Genomic DNA, 22,071 nt, shown 5'->3' on the forward strand with positions numbered 1-22,071 from the left:
TGGGTAAGTCTCATTTAAAAAAACTGGATGCCAAACTTGGATGATATTTAGCTCTAGCTCCTTCGTGGTTTGAATGTCCTTATTGGAAGCTGTCAAAAAAAGTTGTCTGCCAAATTAATGTAACATAAAACTATAATGCAATCCTAGAGAAATTTAAAAAGTTTAAAAAAACATTTTTATTCATATGATAATCTTAGTGTAGGATATGAAGCAGCATTCTGACGGAAAGAGACACTAATGTGTCACGGGCCACACAGCATACTGTAAAGATTCTCAGTCATCTGCGAACAGTTGAATTGAGGGCAACTGGAAAACATCATCAAGTCCAATTGCCATTGATTCAACCCCTCTTGGAAAACAGCAAAATTATTGGAAAGAAAAGATACAACCTAATTTTTCAAGGAGACTTGAAAAAAAATAAGCACATAGGTCATTTGTGCAGCAGGTTATTATGACCCATAGTTAGGTTTTGTTGCTAGGCAACATCTAGTGGCTGTAGTAATTATGAAAGGAGCAAAGGGAAAAGTGCGGTGACGTAGTTTATAGAGCGACAAAGTCTAGGTCAGGAGGAGGTTGGGGTGGATAGATGAGTCAACGAAACACAGGAGTATGACACAGGAGAGCGGTGTTCGATTCCCATGTGAAAGTAGCAGTTTATGTTGTTTTTATTATCCGTGACCATTTGAAAGTTAACCACAATGTTGTTATTGTTACTATGACAACAAAGATCATCTAATGTTGAGGAAGTACTTACTCTATCCCAATTTGTGATATTTTCCTAAACCTAACCAAGACATGACCATTATTATAGTAACCATGGTGATAAAGGTAGGTAGGCTGCTCAGGGTACAGTCCACATGTTTATTATTGTATCCATGACAACCAAGAACTTGATTTTAAGCCCGTCTGTATTCCAGCAGTGAACCATGTAACAACAGGAAGGCTAATTATCATTCACGTTTGTTGTGTTTTATGTAACTTAATTACATTTCATTTAAAAGTAAAATCTTGCAGCGTGAGCACATACAGGGGCACAAGCTCCTCAAAGTTCAATTCAGATTAAATGGACGATGCAAATGTAGCACAGTCACTAATTGCAAGAACAGACAAAACTGTCATTTGTATCTTGGCCTCGAAACTCAGCTTCTCCTTTAACAGACCTCTCTGGATATTATGATTTAATGCCACATCAAAATTAAATGAAATTGAATAAAGAAATTCAAATTGTCTCTGGGTTAGTTAATGACAGACTGTCATCACAGATCAGTTGCCGTGTGGCCCGAGTAGGTGTGTGTCTGTCTCTCTGTGTGAATATATGTTTGTGTGTAGGTGTGTTTGTGTACTGCAGCAGTTCATGAGATAGGATATGAATAATGAACTGTCAAACACACACACACACACACACACACACACACACAGACACACACACACGTGTACTGTCTAACCCCTTAGCAAAATGTCAGCATGCTGCATCAAAGTCTGTGTGAAGACAGTCGTTTGTCACGTTGGAAGGTCTCTTATCGTACCGTTCTGTAGGATCTCTTTGCTCTGAACGTGAAGGTCAATCTGTCGCTGCTTCAGATGGAAATTAAGTTGATGACTTTTTCTGAGTTACTTGGTGACAAGTTGACAAATATCAGACTTCAGCGTGATGTAAGCTGCTGACTGGCTATTAATGACCATTCACCACTGAAACCATGTTATCTGCTTGTACAGGAAGACTGATAGTCTACCAACAGAGTAAATGTGACACTCTTTCAAAGAATAATGAGCAGGTTAGTATCTTCAGGTGGATTAAGTATTTATTGTGGGTTTATCAGATGACTATGACTTGATACACACCACATCAACCTTTGCTGCTTCCTCCATCCCCAAAGCTCAAAGTGTGTGCACTGATCAGCTGACTGATGGAGTTAGAACACCAGGATCCCGATCCAGGGGTTGGACAAAGTCTGAAGTAAAGTCCCACATCAAAACCAGCAAGTCCAAAGTCAAATTCCTGGACTTTGTCTAGTCTGCCACAGGACTGAGTCCTAAGACCTGGAAATGTGCAAGTAGGAAGTTTAGTGGTGGTGACGTTGAAGTCATGTGACAGTGTAGTTCTTTTCTAGCCTAACATTAGCTTCTCATTTCCACTTCTTGGGAACCACCATTACACAGGACATTAAGTGGGAGCTGAACATCAGCTCCCTCATCAAGAAAGCTCAGCAGAGGATGTATTTCCTGAGGCAATTGAAGAAGTTCAACCTGCCAAGGACTATGATGGTGAACTTCTACACCTCCATCATTGAGTCCATCCTCACCTCCTCCATCACCATCTGGTACGCTGCTGCCACGGAGAGGGACAATAACAGACTGCAGCGTATCATCCACTCTGCTGAGAAGGTGATTGGCTGCAATCTTCCGTCCCTCCAGGACCTGTACGCCTCAAGGACTCTGAGGCGTGCAGGGAAGATTGTAGCTGACTCCTCCCACCCTGGACACAAACTCTTTGTGACACTCCCCTCTGGCAGGAGGCTGCGGTCCTTCAGGACCAAAACCTCTCGCCACAAAAATAGCTTCTTCCCATCTGCTATTAGCCTCATCAACAAGGCTAGAGAGCCCCACTGTCACTGATCCCCCTGATCCCCAATTGCACCAACCACCAGCACAAATTCCTTGTATGTGGAAACATACTTAGCAATAAAACCGATTCTGATTCTGATTCTGATTCTCATTACTTCTTGCGATTATATTTAGGCTTCAAAAATAAAGTGGTGTTCATTTGTGAAGATTATCTTCCTTCCTTGTTTGTCACAGATCCTATTTTCTGAAAGCAGGGTAACGCTAACAACTGGCGATTTTTTTTAGAACATTTAAAAGCAAAATTTTTTTTTTTTTTAAATGTTATTCCTGGGACTACAGTTGGGTTTGGACTTGTTTGACAATTCACTAAGTCTGCCGCTCTTTATTCCCTCCCTACAGCTGTCCGGCTTCTGGTTCTCACCTGGCACATGTGGTTTACAGAAAGAAAATGGCAGAGTCACCTCTCTGAATTGACAGTCAATTTTGGCATCTGGATTTGACAGTAATACTTCCTGAATTTTGTCAACCAGCAGATTTTATCAACTGTAGCTAGCTAGTGTAAGATAATGCTAATGTTTCAAACTGTTTGATTAAAGTGAGAATTCTGTAAACAGGTCTTTAATATTTAGGTTTGTAGCATGTATTGCAGGCTGGAGCTAGTTATTCCTAGTACTGTAGTACAAATAGGCTTGGGCTAAGATTCAATAATATGGAAATATTCTCGCCACATGCAACATTTTTCACATTATCACCATAAAAAATGTATGATAATATTGTATGTTGTCATATATATCACTATATTTGGCCTAGACTGTATTGAGATATTAAATTCTGCATATTGCCCAAGTCTACTAATATTAAATGTTATTTGTTTTAAACACTGAGACCATTTTCCCAAGGGTATGATTGCACACAATGCAGATAAAAGAAATTCAGAAAGTGCAAAAAAGTAAAATGAATGTGTAAATGTGTAATGAGTAAAATAAGTTATCATTCTGTGCTTATGTGGATAATAAATTTTGAAGTAAATTGAATTAAATAGTTAATAAATTAAGGAAAAAATAGATTTTTGATGAGTTGCAAATAGTTTATTAATTAGGGCTGTCAAACAATTAACTTTTTCTTAATTGCAATTAAAAGCTGAATTTCAATACTTAATCATAGTTAATCACATGTTTGATCACACAATTAAAATTCTATTATTTTGCATTTCAGAACAGTTTTCTCTTGCTTGACAACACATAACCGTCAGTCTGTCAGAACTAGAGGCTAACGTTAGCATGTCTGACCTGTAATTATGAAGACGTCTGATAATTTATTTATCCGTAGACGAGCTCTGGGGAAGTTATATTTTCATTTTCCAACTCATTCGATTTTCACCAACGACCATTCAGACATTGGATTTAAACACTTCAGGTCTCCCAACACACCCCTTTATGCAGACTGGAACTGTCCAACTTTTTCTCCCATAGACATGACTTGCCATGAAGTATCTCACTCCACCATGTAAAATCTTTGTAGGAAGTGTCTGTGGCAGCTTGACAACAAGTAAGTCAAAATAGTAGCAGCCAAAGATTCTAGAACGTAGCGCTCTAGAAGTGATGGTGTAAAATAAAGAATCTTTGGTGGCACAGGATTAAACACAATTAACACTATTAAAAAAAACAAACGTGTTATGCTCGGTCTTTAACAAAATGTCAGTAAAATTTCTCTACAAAATCTAATTTATTTTATTTAATATAAATCATGCTTGATTTTGCTTAAAGCCTGCAAATCACTAATTCAGTGCCTGTTCAGAGCAACAGGTGTGTGAACAGATGCACAGGCCTTGTGTAAGTAACACATTGGTGCTTACCAAGATGGCAAATGTACAAGTTCTTCAGCTGAGTTTGTGCAGTAAAAATGTATGTAAATGTATCCTGAGAACTTTCAAGCAACAACGAAATCTGTTGCTGACAGAAGGAGCCAAAACAGCCAATCTGTCGTGCAGCAGCTTCTGAGGAAACTCACAAGAAGCTTGAGCACAAGAGAGGCTGGCCTGGATTAGGTGCACACTACACTACACACACAGACAAATGTGCCCAATTTAGTTTTTCACCATAACCTGCACATACACCCACAACCAACACATGCTCTCACATTTGCCTTCAACTTTGCTGTATTTTCTCACACACAAACTCTCACCATACACATGCTTTCCACCCCTCTCTCTTCTCAGCATACTCCCAAACGCACACACACACAAACACACACACACACTCACACTCACCAGGACAGATGGCTATGCTATGTGCTCTTGCTCAGCAGATGCACAAGAGCATTAATCATGAAACAAGGCTCAAACAGAGGATTTAACTCTTACTGCAGTGGTGCTGCTTTCTGTAATGAGACCAGATTAATTTGTCTCTTGAATATCACTGGCAGTCACATTCAGATGCAGATGCAGATGTGCCACATCACACCAAAAGGAATTGGTTATGTGAAGACTCATTTGATATGTGGGACAAAATTCTGGAAATTCCTCAGATGTCAAGAGTAGATGGGGAGAGAAGCAGTTTATAAGGCCAAATCTTGCCAAGGCTGATTACTGAATATATTACTATAAAATATTCTTGCAGTGTGCTTATATTGGGTCGAGACATTGCAGTATATAATGACAAATGACACAAACTCACAAACTCTGTGGTCCTGTGTAGCTCAGAGGACTAACACTGGGTGAATTAACAGTATTCCTCCTACCAGGTGCAGCCACAGTCTAATTTATGCACACATGGCAATGTGAGACTCTTTGGATAAAAATGGCATGTGATTAGTTTAACTCTGGCCAGTAGCCTGATCAGTTGGTACCCACACTCAGTCCGTACGTCATTATAGTTCTGGGGTGTGATAAAGTGCTGCGGCGTAGAGGTCCTCTGCAGGAGAGGGAAATGAGCAGCAAGGTGTGGAAACAAAACCCATTCAGAACATTCGGCATATGTTTTCTGTTCTGTGTGTATATTGTTTAGCACCCATGGGTGGTTCATAGGTTCCCAGTGTCATTTAGCACAAGTCAGTTTTGGGAAATCCTCCTGAGATCCTGGGCAAACAGTAAATGTACAAACCACCAAAACACCTGAAAAGGCATTCAGATAGTGTTTGTTGAATCTACTGCTGTTATAAACGGGTACTTCAGCAATGTCATATTGTACTTCAATGAAATTGGGGGAATTATAGGACAAATTAAAAAAAAAAAAAAGAATGGTTTGAGAATTGACATCAATGCTGCCTCAATGTTTGCAGAACCTATTTGTAAGTTTTGTTGTTGCGACATACCCAACATTAGTGGCTGTTTGCTTACCAGAAATATCACTAGTTCCGCATCAAACATCTACTCACCAAGAGCTGTCTCCAGAGGTGGAAAGCATCACCAATGTTAACTCTTGTCTCTGAATTCAACATGCTAACCAGCTACCAGCAACCGGCCCATACTGTCACTTTCCAACTATTTAATAATCGCAAAGCAAAATGAAAAACACCTCACCTTCTCTAAGGGTAATGATGTACCACACCTTCAGTCTTTGAGCTGACAGGGCCTTGTGGCGTATTATAACCTTGTGTCTTGTCAACGCAACAGTAGCTGAGGCTCTTGTGAAGCAACAATCACCACCACCTGTTCCATCAGCACTGCATGTGTAAAGCACTCATTGTTTGCTACATGGGATTTTTGACAAAATCCTGTTTCATTGGTGACAGGAGTGGGGGAGAAAGACCCACTGCTGGACTTACACTGCAGGCGCTGCAGCTTGTGGTCAGTGTCTTAAACACTAACGCTAATCAGTTCTTCAAAGCACGTCCATGTCTAGCCTGGTTTATCAATGTAGGCTATTTACTACAAAATTTCACAGGCACACTGATAAATAATGGAGCCTCCAGCCAACACTAGCAAGTGAACATCAGTCACAGTGTCTGCAGTGTCTGTGGAGACACTACACAGTTATGAATATGAACAAAACCAGTGCAGGCTTTTATGATTCTGAGGGCAAGTAATGAAAAGAATCACTGAACATAACTCATATTTGAAATTAATAATCCAGTGAGATCATATTAACAACATAGGGGAGTAGTTTTTCATGCTGGCAACAAATGGGAGGTCAATTTAATTTTGTAACTGTTATTTATTTTAATTTTTTTTAAAGTTTTTTTTTTTTTGGTGTCTCTAGTTTATGGTGGTAAACTAGAGTGGTAGTAAAGAGAGTGTTGAAAGGCAGGGGAGAGAGGGAATGACATGCTGTGGTAAGATATGTGGTATGTGCTGTAACAAGTATGCTACCAGGACACCCTGACATTATGATTATTATTAATCTTGATCATGATTTTTGTTTTAAGGAAGCATGGCTCTTTAATAATCTTAATAATTGAATGTGAGATACTGATCTTTTCAGGTTAGGTGGCTGACATGCAAGCACAAGAGAGCACAATTCCTAGGTTACGCACACATTTATTTCTGATGCTACTGCTGATATACAAGACCCAAGGACAGATGAAGTGACTGTTACTCTGAGGAGAAACAAGTCAAATCAATTTGAAGTTTAATCTTGAACCAAGACAGGAGTTACAATCTCGCCCCGTTCCCATGTCACCACAGTTTAGCATTTATTTTATATTTTTACATTTATGTCAGTGCCTGACCCAGCTCCACGTCCTGAATGAAGCCAGTGACATGTGGTTGAAAGTAAATTGACAGCTCTAGTTAACAGACAGTGTCACATCACTCAGGTTCTTCTCTCTGAGACTTCTCGGTCATTATACAGCTGTTTGGGGACAGAATAGTTCTTCATGCTTCTCATGACAAGTAAGCTGATCTCAATGTGTAAGATAGGCTTAGGGTTAGGAGGAGTACCCTTTTAATTTGACCAGAAGCCAGAGCACATGGTTTCACAATTCATCAAGCAGCTCTGATGAAATCCAACATGACCGTCCCATAATACAGCTGGCCTGGCTGCCAATGAAGAACTGAATATTCTGACCTACTGTTAAATAAAGAAGCACACAGCCTGCATTAAAACACCTGTCCCACTGGACAGGTCCAGTTAAACCTAGTGGGGTAAGCAGCATGGATTGTGGTTTTGATGCATGGCAGGATTAAGGCCCCCTGGAGCCTGACTGTGAACGCAGCACTCTGTCTAAAACCATTTTGGACAGGAACCCCCCTCAGGGGATGGAAAGGTGCTAAGAGATTTTACAGCATAGAGTCACAGGCTGTTAATGTCTCAGTCCCTGATCCAAGCACAGAGCTGAACACATTACATCATTATAACAGGGCTTTTTATTGAAGAGTCATATTCAGTCGTTGAGTGAAACAGGAAAAAAAAAACTGCTACAGCTAACTGCTACTGATAAGCTGCTATTTTATGTTCCATTTGAAATATCCAGAGGATGTTTACATGTGATAATAATAAATCCACTTGTAGGCAACATATATGGCAACATCACTCTTGATATAGGGGCATATACGTCATCTCTTACATTTATGAGGAGGAAAAAAAAGGGCCACCATGTTTCCAGGAGGGTGGAAAGAAAAGAAATATAAAAAATAGAAATTATGACCTATAAGAACATAACTTCTTTCACAATAACAAACACCAGAACTAAACAGTTTTCACAGTTTTCTGCTGGAAATGTTGGTACCCGTATGTTAAAATGAGCTTCCAGAGGGAGGATATCAAATAAAGTGAGAGAACTATAAAAGACAATCTGAAGTTCTTAGAATAAAAACGTAGAACACGTCAGGCGTGTCAGTGAAGCATTCAGCCAATCAGGACAAAGCGCTGTCATGGTGGACCAGCTGGATGCTGTCACAAGGTTTTAAAGTCGTGTGACATGGTGATGTTGCACAGCACAGTGAAAGTCAGATAGAATTTCTAGCCAGCATTGTGTTAAGTCCAGCATGCATCACGTCAAGCCGGCACAGCGCAGCCCGCATAAAATCTAACGCACCTATTGTCTTCCCCTTACTTCGAAAATTACACATCTCCTTTCCTTACAACCTTTCTTTAACCTCAATGGAAACGTCATGAGGTCAGGGAAAGATGTGAGGAAGCATTCATAAGGATTTAGGAAAAGACAACAGCACTGTGGAGAGAATCCGACTGCATCTAAAGTAGACGCTTTATTAAACCAAAACCTTTTTGTATAACATATATATATATATATACTCCTCTCTTAACCACAAAAAGAAAACAAACAGGATTGACAAGTTGAAATAAGATAACAGGAAAGAAATAATTGCAGAAAGACTTGAGCCATGAAAATAATTATAAAAAAAATAAGGAACTGAGTAGGAGCCTCAGTTCCTTAAATTATATGAAGACATAAGGAGGCTATATTAAACCAAGGAAGTAAAGAAAATACATTTTTTTAGAGAATGGATTTGGAGCTCTTCCAATCATACAAGGATTTCCACAAGTTTTAGATCGTGTCAGCTTCTCTGTTTCTACATTTACGTGGGTCTGCCGTGGTAAAACTGCAACAGTGCGTCATTTTAATTGTTGCTGCAGCAAGGAACTATGGGACAGCATTATCTGCTTTCCTTTTGTAAAGGAAGGCCCAGTGTATCCTACAGTGACCCTGAGAGCTCAACACACTGCAACACAAAAAACCACATATTCATCAATTTGACAACACGTGTACTGCAAATACACACAACACAATCAAATACAGATAATGTACTATAGTATATGCCCCTAGTATCCTATGCTAAAGGAGATAACATAGGAAGCACTGAAGCTCCTTTCATCAGCATGGATGATAAACCCAATCAGGCAGTGACTGGGGGTGTCTCTGTTATCATTTCCAGAGGTCTCTGTTTTTGCCCATCCAGACTACAACGCAACCCCAGAGTTTTCAAACTAAAACGAGGCCAGCAGCTTTTCCAAATGTCTCTGCTTTCGGGGCTGGAAAACTCTGGAGTAGTGTGGACGCCGGGCAAAAACATAGTAGAAGAGATGCGTTTCAAAAAGAAAACATAGCAGCGTTTTGTTTTTTTTTTACCTTACTTTGGATTTTCTGAGTTTGTATCACCTTCCTGAACTTTCCACCTTTACGTCTGTGGGCCAGTTTTTGTCCTGTGATTCACTACCTCTGCCTGCCTCTGTGTGTTTGTGTTTGTTTCCACCCTGCCTGTGCCTGTACTCCTTCCAGCAACACACGTACACACACGCACACACACACACACACACACACACACACACACACATACAAAGATAATTAATTACAAACACAGTAAAACTGCTCTATTTTTCTTATTTTTAAAAAATAGACCAAGAAGGAAACTGCAATGTGCATTTCTACGCATATTAACAGAAAGTCCATGCAAATGTGTTTCAAATGAGCTCTAACACAGTGTTTCAATAATCCAGATTTTTCATTCGCCTGGGCGACCTACATTCCCCAGTGGTTTGGATTAGAAGAGCCTGAGCTTCTGATGACGCTCATCTGATCTCGAGCCATCCTCGTCTGAACTGCAGCGTGCCGCAGCGGCCATGATTAGTGGCTGACACTGCTCTCTCGGGAAATAACAGGGAGCTCACCCTGTGGCACTTCTTAGTCCTCATCACAATGAGTGAGTCTCAGAGGGAATTACAGGGATAAGACTTTCTGAAGAGGTCACGGATGGGGCTAATGTTCCCTCTAGGTTTCTTTGTGGCCTGTGCAACAGTTTTAGCCCCTAGCAAATTAAATAATAGAAGCGTGGTATTAGCATGTAACAAAAGAAAGGACAGGTTAGAACTAAATGCTTGTGCTTGAGTCAGATTTATATTTCCGGAGCCCCATTATGTCCCAATTTAACTATTTAATAATCTCAAAGCAAAAGGAAACACCTGACTTTCTCTAAAGGTAATGATGTACCACACCTTAAGTCTTTGAGCTGACAGGGGTTTTAAGGCTTTATTTTGGAGCTTGTAGGATCTAATATATCTGCTTTTCATACAAAACCTCAGATAAGATGCTAGATAAATTGTGATAGCTAAGTGGATGAGTGGCCAGGCTTTGTCATATAACAGTTCTCCTGTTAGTGATCACCCCTCTCTGTGTCTGACCTCGTCTACAACCTTTTAAACAGGAGAGTGACACAATGTGAAGGCAAAAATGTTCAAACACTAATATATTGAACTGCAGTAATGCATAAAAAACAAACTCAGCCTGTGTAATATTGTATAATGTTGACTGTGGCTCTGGAAAAAAATAACCCTGATGATGTCATAGTGATGTCACCAGAGTTATCTCAGCTTAGGTGTGGAGACGACACATTCATAGCAAGACTCGTGTTTCAAAGTGGGAGAGAGGAGATTGAAAGATGTGGATATTTAGCTGGAAGGCAAGGGTTAACAAACAATGCAATCAGTTGAATTCTGGGAAATGTAGGATCCAGCATTTTTTGACTTAGACCCATATTAGCAGTTCAAAGTCAGGAGCACACACAAAATGAAAACAGCTTTATCCAATTATTATCTTTTTTATTTTTTTTTTTATTTTTATTTTTTTTTATCAGAGCAACAATACTTAATGTTCATCACAAAATTTTAATTATTGATTTTAATATGAGATGACCATTGCTTATCAAATAATAATTCTGTTGCTGTATATATTATATATTCACTCTGTTTGACTATGTTTACTGTATAAATGTAAATATACTGTAGAAATGAAGTCAAGAGTGATACACACTCTTGACTTCATTTCTACAGTATAGGAAGGATACAGGAAGGATATAAAAATGACAATTATAAATAAATAAATTCATAACTAAAAATTTAAATACATAAACCAACTGAATGCCGCTCTCCTCATTCCTCCTTCTCCAAGCATGTCTGAAAATCTTCAGGTATTGGTAAAAAATACAGAAGACCCTCTCCAGAACCAGTGTTTGGTTTGTTCTCTCTGGCTACTGAGAAACATGGCATTACAACGGGCTCTGTGAAGGAGGGCCCGCTCTCCATGGAGAAGCTAATGAAAACACAGTTATTCTTAGTTTCAGGTGATTATGCACTGATGAAAACATAATTATGAATATTATATTCCATTTCTGCCAATAAATCCCCATGAATCCTACATACTAGTACAGAGCCAGGGAGGTGTCATGGAGAAAAAACACACTAATTTGCACAGCCAATTCAATAATTTGTGCTTTTCAAATAATAATTAGTGTGCAGGATTTAGTTATATGTGGTCTTGATCTAATCATTTATGCACATGAATTACTTATTTTTTGGTCTGTATTCAATATAAAATCACACACAATATTTTCCCTCCTTCCACCTCAACCAGACACTTGAAGAAGACAATGGAAAAGGCATTTATGAGGCAGTGCCTTGAAGCTGATATCCTGTCAATACTTTAAGGGATGTTAAAGGCAGTTTTGAGTTTTACAGCCAATGTAAAGAATAGGTTAACAGCTTTACATTTCTTTAAAAAAATGTATTTATTAATTTATTTATTTTTACCAAGATTATCATTTATTAATGCATTAATTAATTAGTTTGACTTTTCTGATAATCTGTCACATTTGGTCATTTTTCAGCCTCCATAGTATTACATTATTCTTCAATTCACAAATAAGTGCATCAAAAACTGAAATGTCACTATTCTGTAGGACAGGATCCTCTGCCGTGAAGTGGAGTTATCAGTATTCTAACATTCACCTGTTTCTGGGCAGCTAGGAAACACCTTAAAGCTAACCTTGAACCTATTTTGAGAGAACAGTGCTCCTGGATTTTGGAAATCTCTTAGGAGAATATTAAAATGTAATTGCAAAGCACCATATTGTTCTTTCCCAAGATCAAAGCCCCCAACAAGATCAAATTTTCATAAAGACATGATGTTGTGAAATAATGATTTATCACTCATATTTTCTTCAAAATAGGAGCAAGAGATGTTGCTATAGTCAAATGTGCCTTCAGTTTGAAGTCCAGCTTATTTTCGGGATGGTATGTTGGATTATTGTAGGTAACACGCAGAATTATTATTTCAATTAATATTTTATGAACTGCTCTAAAGGAAAAAGGCCCTAAATGTCAAAAATGACACAGAACAAAAAAAGGCATTGCAACATTTTGGAATAATGTAACTTATCACCATTAATTTATTATTATTCATTTAATATTTTTAACTAGTGAGAAAATCTCCACTTTGGTAGATATCATCAGTCTGGGATGTTTAGCACAATATTGTGACCTTAGAGGTATAACCTTCAATCTTACCTTTTGTAGAAAAAAGTTATTCAGTTGTTAACATTTTTTAAAGTAATTGCCCTAAAATCTGAAAGAAGAAAAGGTTTTATCTCCAAAAAATTCTCTAATTTGTATCTAAAAGGTTGGAGTGTAAAATGTTTTACCTCCATATCACTTCCCTGCTCTGTGGCTAATGTTAAAGGAGCCTAAAAAACAGGAAATGTTGCTCAGTCTGTTTTTTATGATTTTATTGAGAATATTTTATGAAACGTTTACAAATGCCAACTACATTTAAGGTCTTTTTTTCTAAATTTTGTTTCAACTTGGCAAAAAGTTGATTTGTACCATTAGCTACCAGACTACACAGCTAACTTGCTAATGCTAATCATGCAGCTAATGCTACTGTATGTTAGCAAAGAAACAATGTTATTATGTTTAACTCAAGGTTAACGTGACTGCGTAAGAGATGACAGCAGTTATGGGCAAATTCAGTTTTAGCCAGGTTAGCCAGTTGCTAAACATTTTAGTGATGTGATGCTAACTCTGCCACGCTGCTCACTGGGTTTGTGTCTGTGTATAACTTAGAAATTAGATTAAATAGAAAATGAGCAGAACAGCAGAGACAGCAACAAAAAGACAAAATGGAGAACAACAAATAAGTAGACAAAATGTTCTTGAATTATTATTATTATTATTGTTTTTCTTTGTTTTTGGATCTGGTAGTGAAAATCTTTTATGTAACCGAATGCTTTCTTGCATAAATTTGAAATGTGGCTAAATTATTGTCTACGGAGCCTCTAAAAGACCAGATTTTGATTTTTTTCTAAACTCTTCTTTTTTGTTCTCTCCCAGTTTCACCATAATTTCTGCATTTCCCCAGATTCAAAGGAATAGTGTTGAGTCAGTCCTTCAGAGTGATGTCTGCAATAACATTAGCCTATAAATCCATTGTGTGTCAAAGCTCGGCCTTCCTCTATGAATCAGAGGTAAAGCAAAATTTATTGCAAGGGAACACAAAAGTAGCTCAGAGAAAAAAAATTTGACCGTGGCCTTTGGAGGGTCCAGAATTTTATAGAATAGTTTATATTATAACACCCTTCATTGATGATAATTTATTGGTGTATTTTTTTTATTTCTTAGATTTTGTGCTTTAAACTTTCATCTTTTTTTTCAACAAAAAACATTACTTTTTGTCCTTACCAGACCCAAGCAGAAAATGAGTTGTCACAGTTATCAAGATTCAATCTGAAATCCATCTCATTTTAGAGAAAACCCTATTTGAAAATAGGATAGAATTTGTACTTGGTATTATATATTTAAAGTATATTAAGAGTACTTGTTATTTAACCGTACTGTACATCAGCTTTGCTATCTAGGATGCTTCAGCGTTGAACTTTAATCTTTTAATCTCACAACTGTTCAGATCACAATAGATTCCACAGCCACAGCATGGCAATGTAACTAGTCGTAACTGTGTTTTCTAGCTGAGGTGACTTTTTCCTGGCCATCATCAGTTTCCCTCTCTGCTGCAAATACCTCAGTATGATATCAGTTCACTTAAATATGGCCAATAACAAGAATACACCACTAAATACAAAAATTAATCCAGGATGCAATGTCCAACATCATCAAAAGCTGTGTTTTAACGGTGAGTCAGGGTGCTTTAGAGAGGATTTCCTGCAAAGATTAACTGTGATTGCTGTGTAGAGGGCTAAAATTATAATGCCTCCTGAGCCTGGTACAGTCAAATGCAGCTGGGAACTTTAAAGCCCTCAGATATGGATGAAAAGCTCATAGTGTCTGTCAGACAGGCTTCTCCGTATCTTGATTTGGAGAATGTGTCACGTTCCACTCACAGCCACGGTGACGAATCAAAGCCCAGGGCTGTCAGAGAAGCACTCTCCTGCTTGAATCATAGCATTTAATGAGTTCTGTCTCCAAACATGGGGCTGAAATTCATTGGTCAGTGTCTCTTATAACACACGCTGACCTTAAATACATCGAGCCCCTGAGGAAGAGTTTTCAAACCAAAGACAGATGACGGGTCATCCAAACGATGGGGGCCCTTACCTTGCGTCCTGCCGTGTTGAGCCTCAGAGGGGTCAGGTAGGGGTCAAAGATCAAGTGACTGGTTTCAATGTCGATGGGAGACTGCCTCTTCCCTATGGTGCACAGGTTCCAAGCTGAGTTCACCAAACCCCAGAAGGATGGGACTGGTGGTGGAGAAAAAGAAGGAGAGAGTGACAGTAATTAGTGTGTGTGTGTGTGTGTGTGTGTGTGTATGTGTGTGAGAGAGAGAGAGAGAGAGTGAGAGAGTGAGAGAGAGAGAGAGAGAGAGAGAGAGTGTATGCTTCACAAGATCAAACCATAAAAAGAGGCAGACAGTGAGCAGATGGGCTTCATTATGACGGGACAGGAGAAATGGGGAGTTTAGGGAGATCTGAATTTACATATGGCGTCATTAAAATCTGACTTAAAACAGAGCTTTCATTAAACTCTCCAGGTTATTATCTGCAATTATAACTAAGGCAGAGAAATGGACTTTATTAAAGTCTGTCCAAAAGTCCTCCCACTAGTTTTCATTGCTTATAATACACAGCAGTAGTTTGCAACCTTTTTGTCTTGTTGTTCTGACTTCACATAACAATACAGTGTAGATTTAGTTATGTTATCATTTATTCAGCATATTCTTCTTCTTTGTCAAAGCCTGGAGCAAGGAAAAGTATGTGACTCCTTTGGATTTACTTGTTTTTCTGCATTAATTGGTCATAAAATATGATCTGATCTTCATCTAAGTCAGAAACCTAATATTAGCCTATAATCTAATATAAAACATGGAATAATAATCTTGCTGGTGGAAAAGTAAATGAACCCTTGGATTTAATAACAGTTGAACCTCCTTTGGCTCCAATAACCTTGAACCAGCTCCTCCAGTAACTGCTGATCAGAGCTGCACCAAGTTCAGGAGGAAGTTTGGACCATTTTTCCTACAGAGCTGCATCAGCTCAGACAGACTCTGAGGATGTCTGGTGTGAGCAGCTCATTCCTCAACATCTCTACTGGATTAAAGTGGATTTTCTTTGTCTGAACTCATTCTGTAGTAGATTTTCTTTGTTGTTCAGGATCATAGTTCTCCTGCATCACCAGCTTCTCCTGAGCTTCAGCAGCTGGACATCCAACCTGAGATTATTCTGTAAGAGACTTAATAAACTTGGGAGTTCATTTTCCCATCGATGATGTCGAGCTGTGAGAGAGCAAAGCCACTGTCCCCTCTTTTATACCTGGTTGATCATTCTGTGTTGGGCGGCCACTTCTAAAGAGAACACCCACAGAACTAAATCATCTCCATTTATAGACAGTTTGTCTGACTGTGGACTGATGAAGATCTAAACTCTTTGAGATGACTTGTAGCTTTCTGAAAATCTTGACTGTAAGTTCACTGAGATTTTGTCCATGGTTCACATCAGCAGATGTTTCTTTACAGGACAGTTGCTGGATAATCTTCTGTCTGGGGTAACAAGTAAAGAAGAAATATTCCATGCTGACAGAGGAGATTAACAATACAAGACTTAAAAGCTGTGTGAATTGGCAAGGGAACATTTTCAACAACTATTTATTCCTCTATTGATTCCTCTCTTTCCCCTCCTCTGTGTGTGTTAGTTCTCCCATGCTTTCCCCTCTCCTTTTGTGTGTTGTCTGTCACCTATCTGTTGTCAGTCCTGTCTGTCTGAGTGTGCGTGTGTGCGCGTGTGTACACCTGAGACTCATCTGCCAATCCAGGACTCATCAGCTGCTGTATTTTAACCTTGGGTCTCCTCTCCTGTCTTTGCCAGATCATTCATTCACCCAGTGTGGTGTTTACACTGCAGCCAAACTACTCCTGATCTGTAACTTAAGTAGCTTTAACACACACCTCCAATCTTGTGTCATCGACCGGACTTCAGGTTTGATAACTGCTGACTCCACCCAGCTTTTGTCACATACTTTTCCCCAACCTACTCTGTGAACGTTTGAATGATGATTTCAATATAGACAAGAACAAAGAACAACAATTATGTTATTAGTTAAAATAGATTATCTTTGTTCATAGTGTGCTTGTTAACGTAGATGAAGCTCTGACCACATTTCAAGACAAATTTATACATAAACGCATTGATTCTCTCACCACTTAACTACAATGTCAGTCAACCATCAGCAGTTCAGTCTGAGATTTGGTCGTGTTATGCTAGTAGCAGCCAATGTAGCTTGGAGCCTCTAGTCTGGAGCACAGACAAGCAGTGGGCTACAGAGGTCTGATCATCTCACTTCTCTCTAACTCCACACCAGCAGATTTTTCTCTCTCTCAGACTTGTGGTCTACACACTAACCCGGAGCTGACTCAAAGAGTTGAACTGTGGAGTAGTACTGTGCACGCCACAGGTGCGCTTGTGCGTAGTAATATAGTTCTAGTTCCAAATGAAAGAGCTGTTTGGCAGCATGAAGTGATGAAAACATTCAAAATAAAGTGTGCACATCAAGTGGCTAAATTTTGCTTTCCTGCTGACCCTGCTCACAGCAGTGCATCACTCAGCTTCTGCACCACTGCTCCTGCTGCTTCTCTAAACTGGCAGCACGCTGATCTGAATCTACGGCAGGTAACACACCTGACTATAGAGCATCTCACACAACCCCACGTCAGATAACCTGAACTACTGTTAAATCCACACACTTCCACTTGAAGCAATATGATGAACATGGTAGGTGAGTTATAAATATAGACGGCCCTGTGATGGTCCTTGTCTTCACACTGACATCAGTGTATGAAGAGGGAGACTGAGACGTAAACATGCCAGAATGGGAGCCCTCCTGAAGAGCGGAGAAATATCTGTCCCTTTTAATTGTATGGCTTTTAAGTTTACATTATTTCATTTTATGATGTACTATTTTTCAAATATCTGCCAAGTAAGACAAAGCTTCATTTTTATGTTGGACAGTAACTTATTTGCCCTTGATACTATCTCTCATGCTGCATTTGAATATCCAGTATTTTTTTATATTATTGTTGAAGGTTATTTGCAAGTATTAACAAAGATTTTTAAAGGGAAAATCATCACCATGCAGCAGCCTACAGTGTTCGGGAGCATCAACCAAACAACTCAACATAGGCCCAAACCTCTAGTTATTAAATATACATATACTGTATATTTTTAATCAACATGGTGTGGACCTATTTTCTAGGTATTATCTAAAATTTGATAACCTGAGAAGCAGAAAGCCTCAAGGCCAATAAGTTTATTCAAGAGACATATTTGCTCTGTCATAACTATGTCTCTTTTGTTGAACAGTTTATAGTCCAGTGGCAAAATAGTACAGAAGTGCTAACATGATAATATCTTCCTCAGCTCTCTGTTCCCATAAGGGTCAGCGTTGTTGAGACTAATGACTGTCATGCTATCTTGCCCTGGTGACATTATTTGGAGCCAGATTCTGCACAGTAGTGATAATGGAGTGGTGCAGGGAGCTATATCAAGGTCCCGCCCACTCACCCACTTGACCCAATCGTGAGTCAATCAGAGCTGTCAATCATAATGTCACACTCCCATTTTATAGCAGCAAATATCAAATTAAAACTAAACTTATAAGAAAAATGAACACTTGAACAAACATCATCCTGATAAGAACTACCTAAAATGACAGAAACCATTATTTGATGTGAAGCTTGATTTGTTAATTTGACCTATGTCCCATCTGCTAACATGGAGGGGGTGGGGGTTTATGACTTATTATGCAGCGGGCCACCAGGGGGCGATCAAGCTGTTTTGGCTTCACTTTTCGTGAGCCATCTTTATGTCCAGTCACAGGTTGAGACAGGTTGTTGCTGGTCAACTGCATACATTTGTTTGTCAAAGTCCTGAATATGTGTTCATTATAGCCATTCCATTTACATCAACATATCTGGCTACAAAAATTCACATTTTGAATGCTGGTGTGGGCAGCATGTGGCCACAAAGACGGACCAGCTGTCACAGTTCAGGTACTTTGCAACAAGGAAAAGGGCCCAAATGCAGCTGAATTAAAGGCACTTTACTTGAAACTGTGGCATAAACAGGCTCACAGTCTGCACCTGGGAGGCAGGCTGGACATGCAACAAACTCAGCAGGGTAGTGGCAGGAAAGGCAGGGCACACGCTGGCAGGAGGTCTAAGAGTGTGTAGCAGAAATGTCTGTAACTGAAGGGTTTTAATGTTTCCAGATGACTCATTTTAAAACAAGAACACTGCAAAAATAATCTTAAATATGAACATGTCCCAGTCACAAAGGTAGTGTCTGATGATCCGTATGGAACACCCAGAAGTAACATTTTTCCCCAGATAGCAGAATGAAAGTTCTGGCCCAACATATGTCTGGGCTCTCGGCCTGAGTCTCGTCCATATACTTCCACATCTGGGCAGGTACTGACTGACAGCTGTGTCTCTGCCAGAATTGGTACAGATGTGGAAGTGGCATCAGCTGTGTATGGGCCAGATTCAAGCTGTGGGAGCAGGCATATACTGGGGAAACAAGCATTTGGGCCAAGTACTATTGTATTGTTTTCTGTGTTGCAGTGTTGAATTGGCTTTACTATTGAACATGCAGTAGGGTGGAATATAAGATCAGACAGCTGCGTAGCCTACCTGTTCATATTTTTCACTTTTCACAGCAGTAAACACTGCTGACGCTGGCTGGGGGTTGCTGGAGTACAATTTCCTTAAATCCAATTAAGAGTGGAGCAGAGCTGCTAACATCTGTCTACACTGAATTAGCCTGACATGTTAGCAATTGCAGCTTACATTAGAGCAGACAACCATACAGTTTGAGCCATTTCCTGACACTTTCGCTCAACCGTCAAACCCTTAATGTGAGTCTGTTACTACAGCCTCATGCACACAGTGCTTCAGCACGTGGAGAAACACAAAGCTTGACAGACCTGCCATGCCTATAGTTTCAGTTGCTAAGCTGTGATTGGACAATCACTATTTGAGGGAGGGGTTTAGCCGACAGTCATCAGTAGATGGTAGGCCTTCACTAAAAAGCATATGTTGGTTTTTTTTTATGATACATGATATATGTGAGTCTACGAGCAGGAAACATGAGATCAGGATTTCTCTAGCACCGGCTGATCCTCTGCCATAACATGATTACTAAGATCTTCTGTGCTGAGGCGAGGACCTGGAACGGGATCAAATGGGAATGTCGAGCTGAAAGCTGATCTAAAGCCAGCCAGATGTGGGATGCATGACTGAACACTGCAATGAACAGAAAGGAGGATGATCATACGCACAGACACACACACCCACACACACAAACATACAAATGTCCACACACAGAGCCTCAGACAACCTCACTAAAGCCACTGTAATTTTGACACCTGCACACTTAGATTTTTTCATTTTCTCTGTCTCTCTCTCTCTCTCTCTCTCACACACACACACACACACAGATGAGAGGGCTTATGACTATACTCATAATGCTTGTCAGAGACGGGCTTAATGACAAATCAGGGTGTGAAACAGCTGTCATTATGATCAAAAAACTCATCAGCAGTTGTCAGCGTGCTCAGCTGAGACTAAATGGGAAAAATGTTTAAATGCCTGATGGATGTGAACTTGTGGTTCATAAAAGTGAGTGAAGATTTATGGCTTATATCATTTCTCTTTCTCTCTCCAGCTGGGCACTGCGTTCATTTTCATACACGGTGATTCAAACCTGAGAGCTGCCGAGAACAACAGTCCCTCTCCTCCTCCTACTTTCTCTCCATCTCTCTCACACACTCTCTCTCTTGCTCCATCCATTCATCCCTCCCTTTCTGGCAGTGGAGGAGTGAAGTGACAGATGTGCTGGCCCTGACCTGCAGAGTGCAATCCTGACCCCTGCTCGGCACATAGCCGCATGTCAACACACTGTTATGTTACCCAGCAGTGTGTGTGTGTGTGTGTGTGTGTGTGTGTGTGTGTGTGTCAGAGACTGAAACTGTGTGTCAGAAAGTGAAGAAGAAACAAACACCTTAGGACTAGAAATAGAGAAAATTTGAATATGTGGGATTTTGTATCTGAAATACGAAATTATATGTTTATTTAAAGGTCCTATATTTTCCTGTGTTTTATCTGAAGTGTTGATCTCCATCAGAAGATATATTTGTGCTTTAAAGAACTAAAACCATCTCAGTGTAGTTTTACATCTCCTCTCTCAGGCTTCTCTCTGGAGCTCTAGCAACAACAGGCCACTGAGCCAATCAGAAGAGAGCTGAGCGCCTCTTCTGATTGGCTGACTGTTTTCTAAGTGATTGAATGAAAATATAGCAGATTTCAGGTAAACACCAAGTGAAACCAAATCCTGCAAGGTTCGATGGTGGGCGGGGCTTGGGGCGGGGCTGAGAGCAACGACTGTTTGGTTGTGACATCACAAAGTTACAGTTATAGTTATAGTCCTGATGGCTCATTTTTTAAGGCTCAGTTTCTGAATACAGGCTGTGTACATTTCTCTGTGGACTGAGGCTTTGATACTTTCACTGTATTAATATAGAACCTAGACCTGCTTTATAATCAAAAAGACATGGACATCTACCTTTATACAATATGGGACCTTTACAGGGACAGTGCATATTAGTGAATGTTGCTGTTAATGTAAGATTGAAATTAGAAAGATATTAAAATCATTTATAAGCACAAAGAACAACAATATGAAGAAAGAATTATATTAAATGTAATAAAAAAAATATTTAGATCTACATTATCAATTACAGTTTAAGACATGTACAAAGTCTCATAATTCAAAACAATAAAACAAGATTTTAATGTTAATAGGATTATGGACCAAACAAAATTACATTGTGCAGCTTTGTTAGGCTCTAACTGAAACATGCAAAGCAGACACACATATGTAAAAGGCTTGTACAATATATGCACATTGCTCCCTGGCTCATCTTCAGGCAGGTCCCTTCTTCATTTCTTCTAACAAGTGTGTCTGTCGGGATGATCAGGCTCCGTCTGTGCCAGATGTCTGATCCAGAACTTTTCTCTCTCCAGCTGCAGCCATTGTTTTGCCCTCTCTGCCTCCTGTGGCACCATGCTGCACTTCTGGCCTGTGATCCCAAGCATTTTAAGTGAGGACTGTCCTCAGAGGCTGTCAGACTTGGATGCTTTTATTGATCATTACTGCTATCAACAAGACAATGTGGATGCCAACATTTGTAGGAACACCTCCGCTAAATCTTCTGAAAGAAAAAAAGCAGATACTGCAGGGCTACAGGTGACAGAGACGGAGGCTGGTCTCCTATCCAG

General features: G+C 39.6%; 1 protein-coding gene across 2 annotated transcripts in view; it reads right to left on the minus strand.

The window, feature by feature from the left end:
• LOC139618672 (carbonic anhydrase-related protein 10-like) overlaps positions 1-22,071 on the minus strand; it is a 144,297-nt gene that overhangs the window by 71,246 nt on the left and 50,980 nt on the right. For both annotated transcript variants that reach the window (XM_071474813.1, XM_071474814.1), the window contains exon 3: positions 14,844-14,986. In XM_071474813.1, the coding sequence (XP_071330914.1) occupies positions 14,844-14,986 (143 nt within the window). The remainder of the gene's footprint in view (positions 1-14,843; positions 14,987-22,071) is intronic.

The sequence above is a fragment of the Trachinotus anak genome, unplaced genomic scaffold, assembly GCF_046630095.1.
Source record: "Trachinotus anak isolate AG129_WGS33_773 ecotype Australia unplaced genomic scaffold, CSIRO_AGI_Tana_v1 ptg000003l, whole genome shotgun sequence".
NCBI classification, from domain to species: Eukaryota; Metazoa; Chordata; class Actinopteri; order Carangiformes; family Carangidae; genus Trachinotus; species Trachinotus anak.